We start from the raw sequence: 17,109 nt of genomic DNA on the forward strand, positions 1-17,109 counted from the left end.
GTTTTTGTTCATTTAACTTAGTTTAATTATATATTCCATGTTGTGTGGTTATTTTATACTGTTTAAAATGCTGTTTAGCATTTAAAGTCTTCATTTCAAAGCTTTAAAAATAATTTATTAGGTGTAACTTATGACAATTTTGAGAGGGGTTTGCAACCTAACTCCCTCACTTCTCATTGACTTACATTATAAACGGTTTCAATTTACAACTGTTTCGATTTACAACCATTTCTTCTGGAATCTAACAATCAATCAATATATACACGTCTAGTTTTAAAATATACATACTCAGTTCAATTAAATAATCACATATATATTAACCAGATGCTTTATTAAAGCTAGGAAATAATAAGTATATTGAATATACATTCATGAAAATATAAAAAAAAGGAAAATATACTCCTGGATTGGGGTACTTTAAAGTATCTTACTGATAAAACCACATTCCAATTCATGTTGTCCCCCTGGTGTTCGAGTTATCCAGACTCTCAGAATCTTTTCATTGGGTGATTAGAAATGGAGGTGGGATTTGATCACAGATAAAACTCTTGCACAAGAAGTGAAAGCGCCTTATGCTCAATACTGCCCTGATGCTGCTTGGCTTATGCTGCTTATCTTGCCTTACTGACTGAACTGCTGCCTGGAAATACACACGCCTAGATTTAGAGTTCTGCGGCCAAAGGGGTGCGTTAGCTACGCTGGCTTTTTTCTGGCCGCACCTTTTAAATACCGCTGGTATTTAGAGTTCACAGAATGGCTGCGTTAGGCTCCAAAAAAGAAGCGTAGAGCATATTTACCGCAACTTCAACTCTCGATACAAGCGGTGCTTACGGACGCGGCCAGCTTCAAAAACGTGCTCGTGCACGATTCCCCCATAGAAAACAATGGGGCTGTTTGAGCTGAAAAAAAACCTAACACCTGCAAAAAAGCTGCGTTCAGCTCCTAATGCAGCCCCATTGTTTGCTATGGGGAAACACTTCCTACGTCTGCACCTAACACTCTAACATGTACCCCGAGTCTAAACACCCCTAACCTTACACTTATTAACCCCTATTCTGCCGCCCCCGCTATCGCTGACCCCTGCATATTTTTTTAACCCCTAATCTGCCGCTCCGTAAACCGCAGCTACTTACATTATCCCTATGTACCCCTAATCTGCTGCCCCTAACACCGCCGACCCCTATATTATATTTATTAACACCTAATCTGCCCCCTACAACGTCGCCTCCACCTGCCTACACTTATTAACCCCTAATCTGCCGAGCGGACCGCACCGCTATTATAATAAAGTTATTAACCCCTAATCCGCCTCACTCCCGCCTCAATAACCCTATAATAAATAGTATTAACCCCTAATCTGCCCTCCCTAACATCGCCAACCCCTAACTTCAAACATTAACCCCTAATCTGCCGACTGGAGCTCACCGCTATTCTAATAAATGTATTAACCCCTAAAGCTAAGTCTAACCCTAACACCCCCTAAGTTAAATATAATTTAAATCTAACAAAATAAATTAACTCTTATTAAATAAATTATTCCTATTTAAAGCTAAATACTTACCTGTAAAATAAATCCTAATATAGCTACAATATAAATAATAATTATATTATAGCTATATTAGGATTTATATTTATTTTACAGGTAAGTTTGTATTTATTTTAACCAGGTACAATAGCTATTAAATAGTTAAGAACTATTTAATAGCTAAAATAGTTCAAATAATTACAAATTTACCTGTAAAATAAATCCTAACCTAAGTTACAATTAAACCTAACACTACACTATCAATAAATAAATTAAATAAAATACCTACAATTACCTACAATTAAACCTAACACTACACTATCAATAAATGAATTAAATACAATACCTACAAATAACTACAATTAAATAAACTAACTAAAGTACAAAAAATAAAAAAGAACTAAGTTACAAAAAATAAAAAAATATTTACAAACATTAGAAAAATATTACAACAATTTTAAACTAATTACACCTACTCTAAGCCCCCTAATAAAATATCAAAGCCCCCCAAAATAAAAAAATGCCCTACCCTATTCTAAATTAAAAAAGTTCAAAGCTATTTTACCTTACCAGCCCTGAACAGGGCCCTTTGCGGGGCATGCCCCAAGAAATTCAGCTCTTTTGCCTGTAAAAAAAACACATACAATACTCCCCCCCCAACATTACAACCCACCACCCACATACCCCTAATCTAACCCAAAGCCCCCTTAAATAAACCTAACACTAAGCCCCTGAAGATCTTCCTACCTTATCTTCACCTCACCGGGTATCACCGATCGGTCCTGGCTCCAAAATCTTCATCCAACCCAAGCGGGGGCTGGCGATCCATAATCCTGCGGCTGAAGAGGTCCAGAAGAGGCTCCAAAGTCTTCATCCTATCTGGGAAGAAAAGGCGATCCAGACCGGCAACCATCTTGATCCAAGCGGCATCTTCTATTTTCATCCGATGAGGAACGGCTCCATCGTGAAGACCTCCAGCGTGGACCAATCTTCTTCCGACGACGTCCAACTGAAGAATGACGGTTCTTTTAAGGGACGTCATCCAAGATGAATTAAGGTAGGAAAATTCTGATTGGCTGATGGAATCAGCCAATCAGAATCAAGTTCAATCCGATTGGCCGATTGGCCGATCCGATCAGCCAATCAGATTGAGCTTGCATTCTATTGGCTGATCGGAACAGCCAATAGAATGCAAGCTCAATCTGATTGGCTGATCGGATCAGCCAATCGGATTGAACTTGATTCTGATTGGCTGATTCCATCAGCCAATCAGAATTTTCCTACCTTAATTCCGATTGGCTGATAGAATCCTATCAGCCAATCGGAATTCGAGGGACGCCATCTTGGATGACGTCCCTTAAAGGAACCGTCATTCTTCAGTTGGACGTCGTCGGAAGAAGATTGATCCGCGCTGGAGGTCTTCACGATGGAGCCGTTCCTCATCGGATGAAGATAGAAGATGCCGCTTGGATCATGATGGTTGCCGGTCTGGATCGCCTCTTCTTCCCGGATAGGACGAAGACTTTGGAGCCTCTTCTGGACCTCTTCAGCCGCAGGATTATGGATCGCCAGCCCCCACTTGGGTTGGATGAAGATTTTGGAGCCAGGCCCGATCGGTGATACCCGGTGAGGTGAAGATAAGGTAGGAAGATCTTCAGGGGCTTAGTGTTAGGTTTATTTAAGGGGGGTTTGGGTTAGATTAGGGGTATGTGGGTGGTGGGTTGTAATGTTGGGGGGGTATTGTATGTGTTTTTTTACAGGCAAAAGAGCTGAATTTCTTGGGGCATGCCCCGCAAAGGGCCCTGTTCAGGGCTGGTAAGGTAAAAGAGCTTTGAACTTTTTTAATTTAGAATAGGGTAGGGCATTTTTTTTTATTTTGGGGGGCTTTGTTATTTTATTAGGGGGCTTAGAGTAGGTGTAATTAGTTTAAAATTGTTGTAATATTTTTCTAATGTTTGTAAATATTTTTTTATTTTTTGTAACTTAGTTCTTTTTATTTTTTGTACTTCAGTTAGTTTATTTAATTGCAGTTATTTGTAGGTATTGTATTTAATTCATTTATTGATAGTGTAGTGTTAGGTTTAATTGTAGGTAATTGTAGGTATTTCATTAAATTTATTTATTGATAGTGTAGTGTTAGGTTTAATTGTAACTTAGGTTAGGATTTATTTTACAGGTAAATTTGTAATTATTTTAACTATTTTAGCTATTAAATAGTTCTTAACTATTTAATAGCTATTGTACCTAGTTAAAATAAATACAAAGTTACCTGTAAAATAAATATAAATCCTAAAATAGCTATAATATAATTATAATTTATATTGTAGCTATATTAGGGTTTATTTTACAGGTAAGTATTTAGCTTTAAATAGGAATAATTTATTTAATAAGAGTTAATTTATTTTGTTAGATTTAAATTATATTTAACTTAAGGGGGTGTTAGTGTTAGGGTTAGACTTAGCTTTAGGGGTTAATACATTTATTACAGTAGCGGCGAGATTAGGTCGGCAGATTAGGGGTTAATAATTGAAGTTAGGTGTCGGCGATGTTAGGGAGGGCAGATTAGGGGTTAATACTATTTATTATAGGGTTATTGAGGCGGGAGTGAGGCGGATTAGGGGTTAATAACTTTATTATAGTAGCGGTGCGGTCCGCTCGGCAGATTAGGGGTTAATAAGTGTAGGCAGGTGGAGGCGACGTTGAGGGGGGCAGATTAGGGGTTAATAAATATAATATAGGGGTCGGCGGTGTTAGGGGCAGCAGATTAGGGGTACATAGCTATAATGTAGGTGGCGGTGGTGTACGGAGCGGCAGATTAGGGGTTAATAATAATATGCAGGGGGCAGCAGATTAGGGGTTAATAAATATAATATAGGGGTCGGCGATGTTAGGGGCACATAGGGATAACGTAGTTGGCGGCAGTGTACGGAGCGGAAGATTAGGGGTTAAAAAATGTAAATATAGTGGCGGCGATGTGGGGGGACCTCGGTTTAGGGGTACATAGGTAGTTTATGGGTGTTAGTGTACTTTAGAGCACAGTAGTTAAGAGCTTTATAAACCGGCGTTAGCCCAGAAAGCTCTTAACTACTGACTTTTTTCTGCGGCTGGAGTTTTGTCGTTAGATTTCTAATGCTCACTTCAGCCACGACTCTAAATACAGGCGTTAGAAAGATCCCATTGAAAAGATAGGATACGCGGTATGGAAATGTCGCGGCTGGAAAGTGAGCGTTAGACCCTTTCCTTACTGACTCCAAATACCGGCGGTAGCCTAAAACCAGCGTTAGGATCCTCTAACGCTGGTTTTGACGGCTACCGCCCAACTCTAAATCTAGGCCACAGTTTTTTTAAGACAAACATTTGATGGGACACTCTTTTATATCAGAAAGAGCAAATGAATTGGGCCTACTATTCACTTCCAGATTGTGCATAATCTCTTTGATGACAGTGAAAATAATTCTGATAGAAGAATCTGGGATACTGAAACTCTCAAATATTGGTAGCTGGTAAAGTATAAGCGATTGTTAAATATATTTAATGTTTTAAATTAAAGATAGTCTTTATTGCAGTAGTTAAATTGAAGCTGTATTTAAAAGGTACTTTATAATTGCAACCTAGTATTTTGTAGCCCTGTGTAGTCCATAAATAATTATATTAGTGCTAAGTAAATTTATTATTAAGAGGAAAGGATTTAGTATTTTATTGTTCATAGGTTAAACCGAAGCTACTGTGATATATTTTAAAATTGTACTAGTTATTGTGGCTAAATTGGAACTTATTTAATTTGATATTAATTGATATATGTTGAATTGATAATTGTGTAACAATCTCTGGTTGATTATTTGAAGACTATTTTGGGTAATATCGTGAATTATAGTTCCCTGGAAATCACCTTAGATTGTGGGAGTTAAGCTAAGATTTCATTACGAAATTTGGACATAGGTGAGTCCAACTTTGTTAAATAAGCTATATATTGAATTTGTTCATATTTCTGGAAATTATAAATTGTTCTAGTCAAAATTGCGATATTTGATAATTATTTCATTTTGAGTTAAGGTAGATTTATAGATTGTATTGTGTACTTAATACAGAGGTACCAGATAATTTAATTGAATATTAATTGTCAAAAAGATTTTTATAGCGTGTTAAATTCATTTAAGATTGTAATAATCATTTAATATAGATACCTGGTCATAAGTGATATTCAGTTTACTACATAAATATAATCTGTGTGTTCATAGAGATTAACTGGTAAGAATTTAGGTATTACTTTAATCGAGATTAAATATAATAATATAATTGGTGGCAACATTATGATAACTACACTAACATTTTATTTGGAGGACACTCCTGAAATGTACTAATACCTGTAACTAGGAAATCTAAAACAAGGTCTGGAAGGCCTTTTATTTTATGGTGTATAAATCATTGTTTTTCTTGGCATTCTTTTAGAATTCCTAGGATTCTTCAGTTTTTTTGAAGGGTGGTCTAGATAAGGGCCTATCTGCCAGTTCTCTGAAGGGGCAGAATTCTGAACTTTCAGTTTTTTTCCACATAAAGATTGCTAATCTTCCTGATGATCATAGTTTTGTTTAGGCTCTGGTTCATTTTAAACCTGTTATCAAGCCTATTTGCCCCCTCTATGGAATCTTAACCTGGTGTTAAAGGTGTTGCAGGCTCATCCTTTTGAACCTATGAATACACTGGATATTAAATCTACTTTTTTGGAAAGTGTTTTTTTTTTTAAGCTATTTCTTCTTCTAGAAGAGTTTCTGAATTATCTTTCCTGTGAACCTCTGTATCTGATTTTTCATCAGGATAAGAACGTTTTTGGACTTTGTTTTTTGTGATTAATGTGGTTTCTTCAGAGAACTTTAGCATAGAGATTGTTGTTCCTTCCTTGTGTCCTAATCCTAAGAATGCTTCTGAGAGATTTTTGCATTACTTTGAGGTTGTTAGGGCATTGAAATATTTAATTAATGCTACTAAGTATTTTAGACAAACTTCCATTTATAAAACAACAACAAAAAATTCTGGTGCTAGGAAGCGTCAGAAGATATCTGCTGTTTCTTTAGCCTTTTAGTTAAAACTTTTGATTTTCAAAGCTTATTTGGAGGAAGGTCAGCCTCTGCCACAGCAGATTACTGCTTATTCTACTCGGTCAGTTGCAACTTCTTGGGCTTTTAAGAATGAGTTTTCAGTTGATCAAATTTGCAAGGCAGCTACATGGTCTTCTTTGCATACTTTTTCTAAATTCTTCCATTTTTATGTTTTTGCTTCTTTTGAAGCAGCCTTTGGTAGAAAGGTTCTTCGGGCAGTTGTCTATTTGATTTTTTTTGCCTGTTTATTTTAGGTGTATATATATGTGTGTGTGTGTGTGTGTGTGTGTGTGTGTATGTGTGTCTGTATATATGCATACGTTTGTATATATATTTATTTAATTTTTCAGTGAAAATATATGTTTTTTTTAAATCCCTCCCTTTCTGTTATTACTCATGGACTCCACAGCTTGGGTATTAGCTCTCAAGAGTAAAGGATAGTGGACTCTTACCACCTGTATGAAAGAAAACATTATTTATGCTTACCTAATCAATTAATTTCTTTCATGATGGCAAGACTCCATGAGACCTCCCCTTTGTGTTTTTCTAGGTTAGTTTTTTCTTATTACTTGGCTCCTATTCCTTTTTCTTACCTCACTTGCTTGTCTATACATTAGATTGAGGTATGTGTGAGGTGGGAGGGGTTTATAGAGCTCTTGAGGTTTGTGACTCTTTGCTGCCTCATAGTGGTAGAGAAGAGAAATTCCCAAGAATAAAGGATTGTGGACTCAAACCACCATCTGGCTTACGAGATGTGTTCAGCTAACTCACAGCAGTGCATCTCTGCTTGGATTATCTATTTAAACCCTTTGCAGGGTGTTAAAGGACCATTACATATTGAATTTCATAATCAACAGGTGCAACACATTTCTTCTGACAAATTTAAAAATTTACTTCAATTTGTCAGTCCCCTATATCACGTGACAGCCATGTAAAAGCTTCTTTGGGTTCCCCTTTGTTTAGAAATAGCAGACATGCATGGATTTGCCATCGGTTTTGGCAATTAAAAGGCTGAAAATTGCAGCTGCCCACCAAACTTCTGAAATTCTGAGCAGTGAAGGGGTTAATCAGCTTTAAAGGTTAATATTTGCTCTAGCATAGGGATTACCCGCTAACCTGAAACCTCTCACCTCCCGACTCCTACCTGATTCCTCCCAAAAATCTCTCTTCTCTCGTCCTCCACACTAGTCACCACCATGTTACGTACTGGAAAACAGTCTGCCAGTATGCAGCTTGGGGATATTTTTTCATAGTTTAGGGCTGCTTCCCTCCCTTTCCCCTTCCTAATACATTTCTTTAGTGGAGGGAACCATGCCCCTCACTCCTCTGCTGTGCCACCTGCCTCCTTCCTACTCTCCCACCGCTCCCAGTGAAGCAAATTAAATAAAAGAAGTAAATTGGAAATATATTTATAATTGTATGTTCTATCTGAATCATGAAAGAAATCTCTTGGGTTTCATTTCCCTTTATGTTAAATTGAGCAGATCACCATTAGATAGTTAACAGATCTCTTCCACATGCGTAAGTATAGTTCAACTATTGCAAAGAGAGACTTGGTGGATATTAATGAAACAGACACAATCCTGACAGTGTGTCAGGTGTAGAGAGCTTCCAGAGTATTGTCGCCCACTAATGTTATATTTACTATACACTTCTATTACTGACTGGTATTATTATCAAGGTACAGGATGAAATGTTTTAAATTCAGTTTTGGGGGTAGTTCAATAAATTCCTTATTCCTTTATTTCCTCCTTGCTCTGTTCTTAGTACAATAGATCCTTTCTTCTTGGGTGTCCATAATTCCTCTCACTGGAGTAGGTAGAGAACACACAGAAATCTGAAACTACAAGAAGAATCTAACATCAGTTAGCAGTATCTCATAAAACACACTCTTTAATAGTAGCCAACAGAACACTCTCAAAAACATCCTTGTTTATAGCCGAGTACCTGCACAATACCTACGGGGCTGATAAACCATATTTGAAACGTGTTTTTCACTATTTGTATTTTATTTATTTATTCACTTATCTTTTTTTTGCTATTGCACCACATCAGTGTGTCTATATCATCGACTTTTAAACACAGGGACTTTTATACTTGTGACGAGATCCAGTGGCGTAAATTGGAAAAACCAGGAAAAAGTGGACGAGGATACCTCCCCTACCAGCCAGAGCTGCATATCTATGCCATTAAAGAAGGGCCATCCACAGATACCGGTACAATTACTCCATTGTGACTGTGTTTTAACAGTGTACCTCGGCTATAAACGAGGATGTTTTTGTGAGTGTGCTTTTTGCTACTATTGAAGAGGGTGTTTTATTCGATACTGAACTTAGATCCTTTTTGGGTGGTGCTTCTTGTACTTTCAGATTTCTTGGTTAATATTAACCTTAAATACCTTATTTCCATGTTGGGTTAAATGAGAAGGTTGAATACTCTTGATTTATGTAATAGGCTTCTTCATAGAATAAACATATCCCTCTATGCTCTCACATACATTCTAGCTTGATGTTGGTTGCAGTATTCATTTTTAATTTTTTATTATTTGATGCTTTTTTTTTCTTTGTTCCACTGCCAGTATAACATTATGTATTTATAAACATTGTAATCTATCGACTCTAATATTAATAACATAATATCATATATTTCCTTGCTTGCAAAGACAGAGAAGGATTATGTTATAATGGATTGTCCCTAATTTGTGGAGCAGTTAAGGAGGAGATTTACTGTTTAAATAGTGTGGATGGAGCAAGGCTGTATCGATATGAAGACGCATATGTGGGGATTGAGATTAGGTCATGACTGTAGCCACTACCACATATTGTTTACTATGGAACCATAAGATGCAACACTGTCTTTTTAATATAAAAGATATTCTTGGGGCTACTTAAAACTAATTTTCTTTTTATATCTACCTGTACCCTGTTAGACAGTACTTGTGGTGCATCTCCAGCCCCACCCAAATTTGTCTCTAGGAGTCTAGATGTAGGAGAGGAGGCAATACCTTATTCTTGGCCATGGCATGTGAGCCTCCAGTTTGCCACTGAACATATGTGTGATGGAACAATTATTTCGGAATACTGGGTCCTCACATCTGCATTCTGTGTCTTTGAGAGGTAGGTAATCAATCTATCTAGGCATTTTATCAAACTGTTGCAACAAATAAACTTGTTTTCTCTCTGTAATAGTTGTTATGTTACCAAATTATTTCTGGAGCCCATATGCACATGTTTTATTTCTAGCTACACCGCCTTAATTTTCCCAATACATGTTTGGATCCCACTGTTTAATATAAATTAAACTAAACAAACATGAACATTCACATGAAAGAACAGTTTTTGCACACTATTGATCTAATGAGATGATTGACAAGCTCCCTAACCATCACACACATTTTATAGCACTTTATCTGTTTTTCAACAACAACAACAAAAGTAAAATTTCTCTGTTAGGAGAAACAAATGAACAACATCAACAAAAAAATTTTAAAGGGAAATTATAACTTTTGAGATGTCAATCTAAAATGTTAAATTATATGTAGTAAATCAACTTTGCAATTTATATTCATTATTTCTTTCTTTCATAAGCTGGTGAGGTCTAGAATTAATTACATGTGGGCAAATAACACCCGACACACCAAAGCTTTAAATCCCTTCCACCTCCCATTAACTATAGTTATTTTCTTTTGCCTCCTTGATGAGGAGTGAGGTGAAAGTGAATTGCAAGATCTACTCATGGTTTGAAAGGGGATCCTCTAACTGATCTGAGGCCCGGTCCTCCTCATGGAAACCTGTCATGCAGAGCAGCATACAAGGAGCTATCAACCAGACAGTAACATGTGTTTTCTCAGTGAAGTATTGTTGCAGGCCCCCAGGTGAAAAGTGGACTTGACTACCAATCCCCTGGACTATAGTGAACCGCTCCTTGTTGATACTCAGCCCTCCTCAGGGGAAATGTGGACCTGGCCACCAGTCCCCTAAGTTGTAGATGCAGTTACTGATTTAGATCCTTGGCATTGTGCTTGCATTGCCTAGGATAGGCTTGTCTACTTGAAATAAGTTGCTACAGCTGAGGTAAGCACAGTGGATGCAGCTGCTGAGAGGTAAGTACCTACACCATCATATCCTACCGGCTATTAATATCAACATGTTTCACATAGATACATTATCTCACAAAAGGGAGTACACCCCTCACATTTTTGTAAATATTTTATTATATCTTTTCATGTGACAACACTGAAGAAATGACACTTTGCTACAATGTAAAGTAGTGAGTATACAGCTTGTATAACAGTGTAAATTTCTATCATGTAATTGGGAAGAGTCCATGAGCTAGTGACGTATGGGATATACTTTCCTACCAGGAGGGGGCAAAGTTTCCCAAACCTCAAATGCCTATAAATATACCCCTCACCACACCCACAATTTAGTTTTTACAAACTTTGCCTCCTATGGAGGTGGTGAAGTAAGTTTGTGCTTGATTTTTATGATTTTTTCTATGATAAGCCCTTCTAAGCATTCTGAAGCCCAATTCCTCTCAGAGTACAGTGTTTGTCAGAGGGATGTGAAGAGAGTATCGCCTATTTATTTTTTTTGGTTTCCCTCGCAGGAAATCTATTCAAAGGTTCTGTTATCGGTCGTAGGGATTCATCTCCTACCTCCCTTTTCACATCAACAATATACTCTTATATGCCATTACCTCTGCTGATAGTTTTCAGTACTGGTTTGGCTATCTGCTACATGTGGATGGGTGTCTTTCGGTAAGTATGTATCATAATTTAAGACACTCTCAGCTATGGTTTGGCGCTTTATGTATTAATATAAAGTTTTAAATATATGTATTTTACTTATATTTGCCATGAGTCAAGTCTATGTGTATTTCCCTTTTGCAGTCTAAACAGTTTCAGTATAGGAATCATGTTGGGAAGTTTATTTAAACTTTTTTCTTACCTGGGGTTCAGTCTTTTTCTAATTTGACTAATTTTTTTCGCGGGCAAATCTATGCTCGCAAGGGCGCAAAATGCTGTCTTTTATTGCGTAATTTTTAGCGCAAAATCTTTTTGGCACGAAATTGCGCATTTGATGACGCAAATTTCGTAATTTCCTGCGTCTTTGTTGATGCTAGTTGTTTTGGCACGAAATCGCGTTAATGACGCGAATTGTGTCATTCCCTGGTGTTAGTTTTGCGTAATGTGTCATTCTTGGCGCCAAATTTTAGTAATTGTACCCGTCTCCCTCTATTGCTTGCTGTTTTCATGATCTTTGAAAGCCATTATGCATGCTTTTGTTTTTCTCTACTGAAACTGTTACATTGTGGAAACTGAATATTTTGCCTAATGTTATTTTTCTTTTTCTGTCACATTTTGCAATATGTCTCATTCTGATCCTGACTCCGATTTTACTGTAGAAGCTATGATGCCCTGGAACACTATTCTACAAAGCTAAGTGTTTTCCTTTTTTAAGCTGTCGTTATTTCTTCAGCTCAATTATGTGGCATTTATGTATTATGTTTTATGCTAGCAATGTTTCTACATGTACAATAACATTTACTGTTTTTTACATATTCAGTTCATGTACTTGATTTCATCTGCAAACATCACATGTTGTTGCTTATTTCATAAAAGGTGATGACTGCTATTATATCTTTAAGTAAACTTACCAGGTCTTTTCAAAATTGCTAACTTCTAAGTAATTTTGTTCTGACTGACAGCATACTTAAGTTTATTCTACTGATGAAGGTTTCTTTGGCTCAAAGGATCCTGTATCAGACAATTTGTTAAAAATTATCCTTATTTTTCATTTGAACATTTTTTGTTCTTTATTAAGGACATTTTTCTTTTTATAGCTTTTAGGAGTCTGGTCCTCCTATTAATATCAGCTAGATTACGAGTTTTGAGGGCTATAGGGAAATTAACGACTGCCACAAAAGCAGCGGAATTTCACCTCCCTATAGCGCTGCTATTACAAGTTTTGATAAAGCAGGCTCCATACCTCACCCAAATACAAGCGCTGCTTTGATGTGCTCATGCACGATTTCCCCATAGACATCAATAGGGAGAGCCAGAAAAAAAAGCCTAACACCTGTGATCACGGAAACAAAAGCTCCGTAACTCAGCCCCATTGATGTCTATGTGGAAAGAAAAAGTTACGTTTAAACACCCTGACATAAAAACCACGTCTAAACACCCCTAATCTGCCGCTCCTGATATCACCGCAATCTACTAATCTGCTGCCCTTAACATCGCCGCCACATAAATAAAACTATTAACCCCTAATCTGCCGCTCCCGATATCGCCACCACCTGCATGTTATTAACCCCTAATCCTGCCGCCCTTAACATCGCCGCCACCTACATTACAGTTATTAACCCCTAATCTGTCACCCCCAATGTCGCCGCCACTATACTAAAGTTATTAACCCCTAAACCTCTGGCCGCTAACATCACTAACACTAAATAAATATATTAACCCCTAAACCTAACCCTAACATAACCCTAAGCATAACCCTAACGTAACCCCAACCCTAATACCCCCTAACTTAAATATAATTAAAATAAATCTAAATAAAAATTACAATTATTACCTAAAAATAAATACAAATTTACCTGTAAAAAAAACTAAGCTAGCTAAAAAATAACTAATAGTTACATTGTAGCGATCTTGGGTTTTATTTTAGGGAAAAAGCATAGTTATGAAGCATAACGATGCTTTTTCACTCATAACGCAAAACTCGTAATCTAGCTGTATGTTAATAATCATTTTCAAATCTGGATTTTAAATTTTTTTTGCTTTGAGGTTTTTTTCCTATTCAATATACTATCTGTATTATATTCTAGAAAATGGTAATTCTGATTCCCTCTTTGGACTGTACTACTATTTCTATGGAAATTGGTACTTGTTTTCAAGATTCTTTAGAATTTGAATATAATCTTAGTAGAGCATATTCATGTACTGTTTATATTTATATTTTTAGCTCAGCTTTATCTGTGGCTGACATTACTGTTCTCTCAACTGCATAAGCAGTTTCAGATTCTCAAGTATTTAACTCTATTTACTTTAGATGTATTCATTTAATTATATTTACTATATCTATTATGATTTCAAATATATTTTATTATCTATCTCTTGTTAGGATAATAATTTATATGATTTCTATTATCTCCACTATTTCTGGAGGTTTAGAGTTTTTTTCTGCCCCACTTTAAGCCGGTGATGTAGATCAGTTGGTGAATATCCTGACTACAAAACACTTGTTCTAGATCCAAGGGTCATAGATTCATTTCCCGACAGGGTTAATACAGCTCTTTGGCCTTTGAGGTCAATTTATTGTGTACCATTTATTTGAGTAGTAATAACTACTGTTTTTATCAGCTGCTAAGTTGGTTAACTCCGAGTGTAAGCACTGAAGAAGCATTTTTTTGTATGCTTCTGGGAAAAGAACGCTATATAATTACTAGTTATTAGACTGCATGAAGGTGCAGTTCTCAAACCAGTCCTTCTGGTGGGGGAAAGATTAAATTGATTTAGGATGAACTCAGTCCAAATTCTATATTATTCTTAGAGTTTAAATAGATTTTTAGAATGAGACCTCCTATGGGAAGAATCTTTCTTTCTCAGTACACTCTGAATTGTTTTCAGGAGTAATTAGGCCAATTCTTTTTGCAGGAACAGGATTTGGGTTTCTATTCAATTCTATTCTTTGTCCCTAAGAAGGAAGGATTATTCAGTCCATTCTTGGATCTGAAGACTTTTATATTGTTTTGTTAGAGTCTCAACTTTTAAGTTGGCTATTATAAGGACTATTATGCCTTTCTGTTAAGGTCATTTCATGTCCATTCCATTTTTTAGGATGTTTATCCTCATATTTTATTTCATTCAGACCACTTGTGGATTCTGAGATTTTCTTTTTAAGCTTTACCAATTTGTCACTTTTCGATTTGGTTAAGTGACAGCTTTTTGAATCTTTTTAAAAGTCCTTGGTGCCCTTCTTTCTGTCTTCAGACAGTAGGGTATTGTGGTGCTTCCTTATTTGGATGGTATCTTGGTATTAGCTTAAAACTTTTCTTTTATTAAAGCTGGACAGATAGCTCAGCATGCTAATGCACTGTGGCTAAGGTCTGTAGCAACCTTAGGGGTTGCAGGTTCGATTTCCAGCAAGGTCCATTCAGCCTTTCAACCTTCCAAGGTCGATTAAATGAGCAGCATCTTCAGTCCCTTACAGGTGATTAGACACGCTTTACAAGTACCCAATACATACATATGAAAAAGCAGTATTCAAAAATATATGGACTTTCTTTTTGTGGAATCCTTCATGAATTAACTAAGTTTTGTTTCTTAAAGACATGGTTTAAAGATTTTATTTACCTAAGAGTTTTGTGATTCCTCAGACATGGGTCACTTCTTTTTGGGTTTCTAGATGGATTGTATGTTCACGTCTTTGTCTTTATCGTAAGTGGTGTTAGCCTGTCTAACTTACAGTCTAGAACATTTCTTTCAGTGGCTATGTGCATGAAAGTTTTAGGTCTCATAACTGCAGCATCGGGCGTGGTTCCCTTTGATAGTTTTTTTCTGAGATCTCTCTTTGCTTTGCTTACTGAATCAATAATACAGGGTTTGTTTTTAGATATCACAGTTGATATTTTTAAATCCTTACACTCTACTCTCTGTTTTGGTTCTTAGTCTATCATCATTTTATTCAAGGGGCCTCCTTTTGTTCGTCCTTCCAGGACTGTATTCTTAATGGATGCAAGTCTTACAGGTTGGGGAGCTGTCTGAGGGTCTTTTAACAGCACAAGGGGTTTGGAAACTTCAAGGGGCGAGGTTTCCAATCAATATTTTAGAACTCTGTGCTATTTTTCAGCGTTCTTTCAGGCTTGGCCTCTTTTTAGGAGAGAACTTTCTAGTTTTTAGCTTTCAGACAATATCACAAATGTGGCATTTGTCAATCAACAATAGGGACTCGTAGTTCCTTAGCCATTAAGAATTATCTTGAATACGTTCTTAGATGGAATTAATCTCCTGTCTATTTTTTACGATTTTAGACATTTGGTAGGTGGATTATCTCAGCCATCAGTCTTTACATTCGGGAGAGTGGTGTCTCTATACTGATGTGTCTTCTACATTTCCCAGGTACCTTTTCAGGTCCAGGGATCCTCAAATGGAGATGGTGGATGCATTAGCAGTGTCTTGGTTTTGCAACCTGACTACATCTTTCCACCTCTGTTTTTTTCTTCTAAAGGTGATTTCCAAGATTGTATTGGAACAGTGCCATGTGTTTCTGATAGCATCAGCACCCCTTCAACCTCTGCAGCAATGCTGGCAGCACTCATACGTCTATTTCCCAAAGACAACCTCTGGATATGACGCTGAGCATGTGCACTCAACATCTTTGGTCAACCATGGCAAGGCCTGTTCTGAGTGGAACCTGTCCTTTGAAACAACTGTATGGTCTTGCCCACTGTGCTGCCACTCAGTTTTAAGGTCTTGCCAATCTTCTTATAGCCTAGGCCATCTTTATGTAGAGCAACAATTTTTTTTCCAGATCCTCGGAGAGTTCTTTGCCATGAGGTGCCATGTTGAATTTCCAGTGACCAGTATGAGAGAGTGAGAGCAATAACACGAAATTTAACACACCTGCTCCCCATTCACAAGTGAGACCTTGTAACACTAAAGAGTCACATGACACTGGGGAGGGAAAATGGCTAATTGCGCTCAATTTGGACATTTCCATTTAGGGGTGTACTCACTTTTGTTGCCAATGGTTTAGACATTAATGGCTGTGTGTTGAGTTATTTTGAGGGGATAGCAAATTTACACTGATATACAGGCTATACACTCACTAATTTACATTGTAGCAAAGTGTAATTTCTTCAGTGTTGTCACATTAAAAGAAATAATAAAATAGTTACAAAAATGTGAGCAGTGTACTCACTTTTGTGAGATACTGTAAATAGTGTATTTATACACCACACATCTAGAAGTTTATGGCACTTTTGGAAACTGTTGCTTTAAATTGAGCACAGATGGCCTAGCATGCTTTTTTGTGTGCCTTTTCAGAGGTATAATCCTTTCCGGTTCCTTTGTTGTGCAACACTCTAAGCGGTAAAAGTGGTAAGAGTCCATGATCCATTACTCCTGGGAACCACCCTCTCTACCCCCAGGAGGAGGCAAAGATTTCCAAACCCCATAGGCAAGGTTTCCATATATAACCCTTTTCACCACTATTGTAGTTAGTCTTATCTTTGCCTCTGCTGGATGAAGGTGAAGAATGGAGTTGTGCAGATGATTTCTTTGTTGAGAAGGGTTCTTAGACTGATTTGAGGCTCATACCCCTCAGAGTGCATTTTTTGTCACAAGGGAAGGAGTTTAGACTGTGCTTTTTTTCGTAGGGCCTTGTCAGTCACTGTTAACAGGTGTTGTTCCAAAAGATTGCCATTGTAGTCCCTCTTCATAAAAAGAGTAGTATGGAAGATTCTGCTAACTATAAGCTA

General features: G+C 37.0%; 1 protein-coding gene across 1 annotated transcript in view; it reads left to right on the top strand.

Annotated features, from left to right (window-relative positions):
* Positions 1–17,109, top strand: part of LOC128636266 (ovochymase-2-like) — a 343,532-nt gene that overhangs the window by 176,569 nt on the left and 149,854 nt on the right. Inside the window, 2 exon segments of the mRNA XM_053689302.1 lie at positions 8,707–8,837; positions 9,551–9,737. Of these exon segments, the coding sequence (XP_053545277.1) occupies positions 8,707–8,837; positions 9,551–9,737 (318 nt within the window).

This window comes from Bombina bombina, chromosome 7, assembly GCF_027579735.1.
Source record: "Bombina bombina isolate aBomBom1 chromosome 7, aBomBom1.pri, whole genome shotgun sequence".
NCBI lineage: Eukaryota > Metazoa > Chordata > Amphibia > Anura > Bombinatoridae > Bombina > Bombina bombina.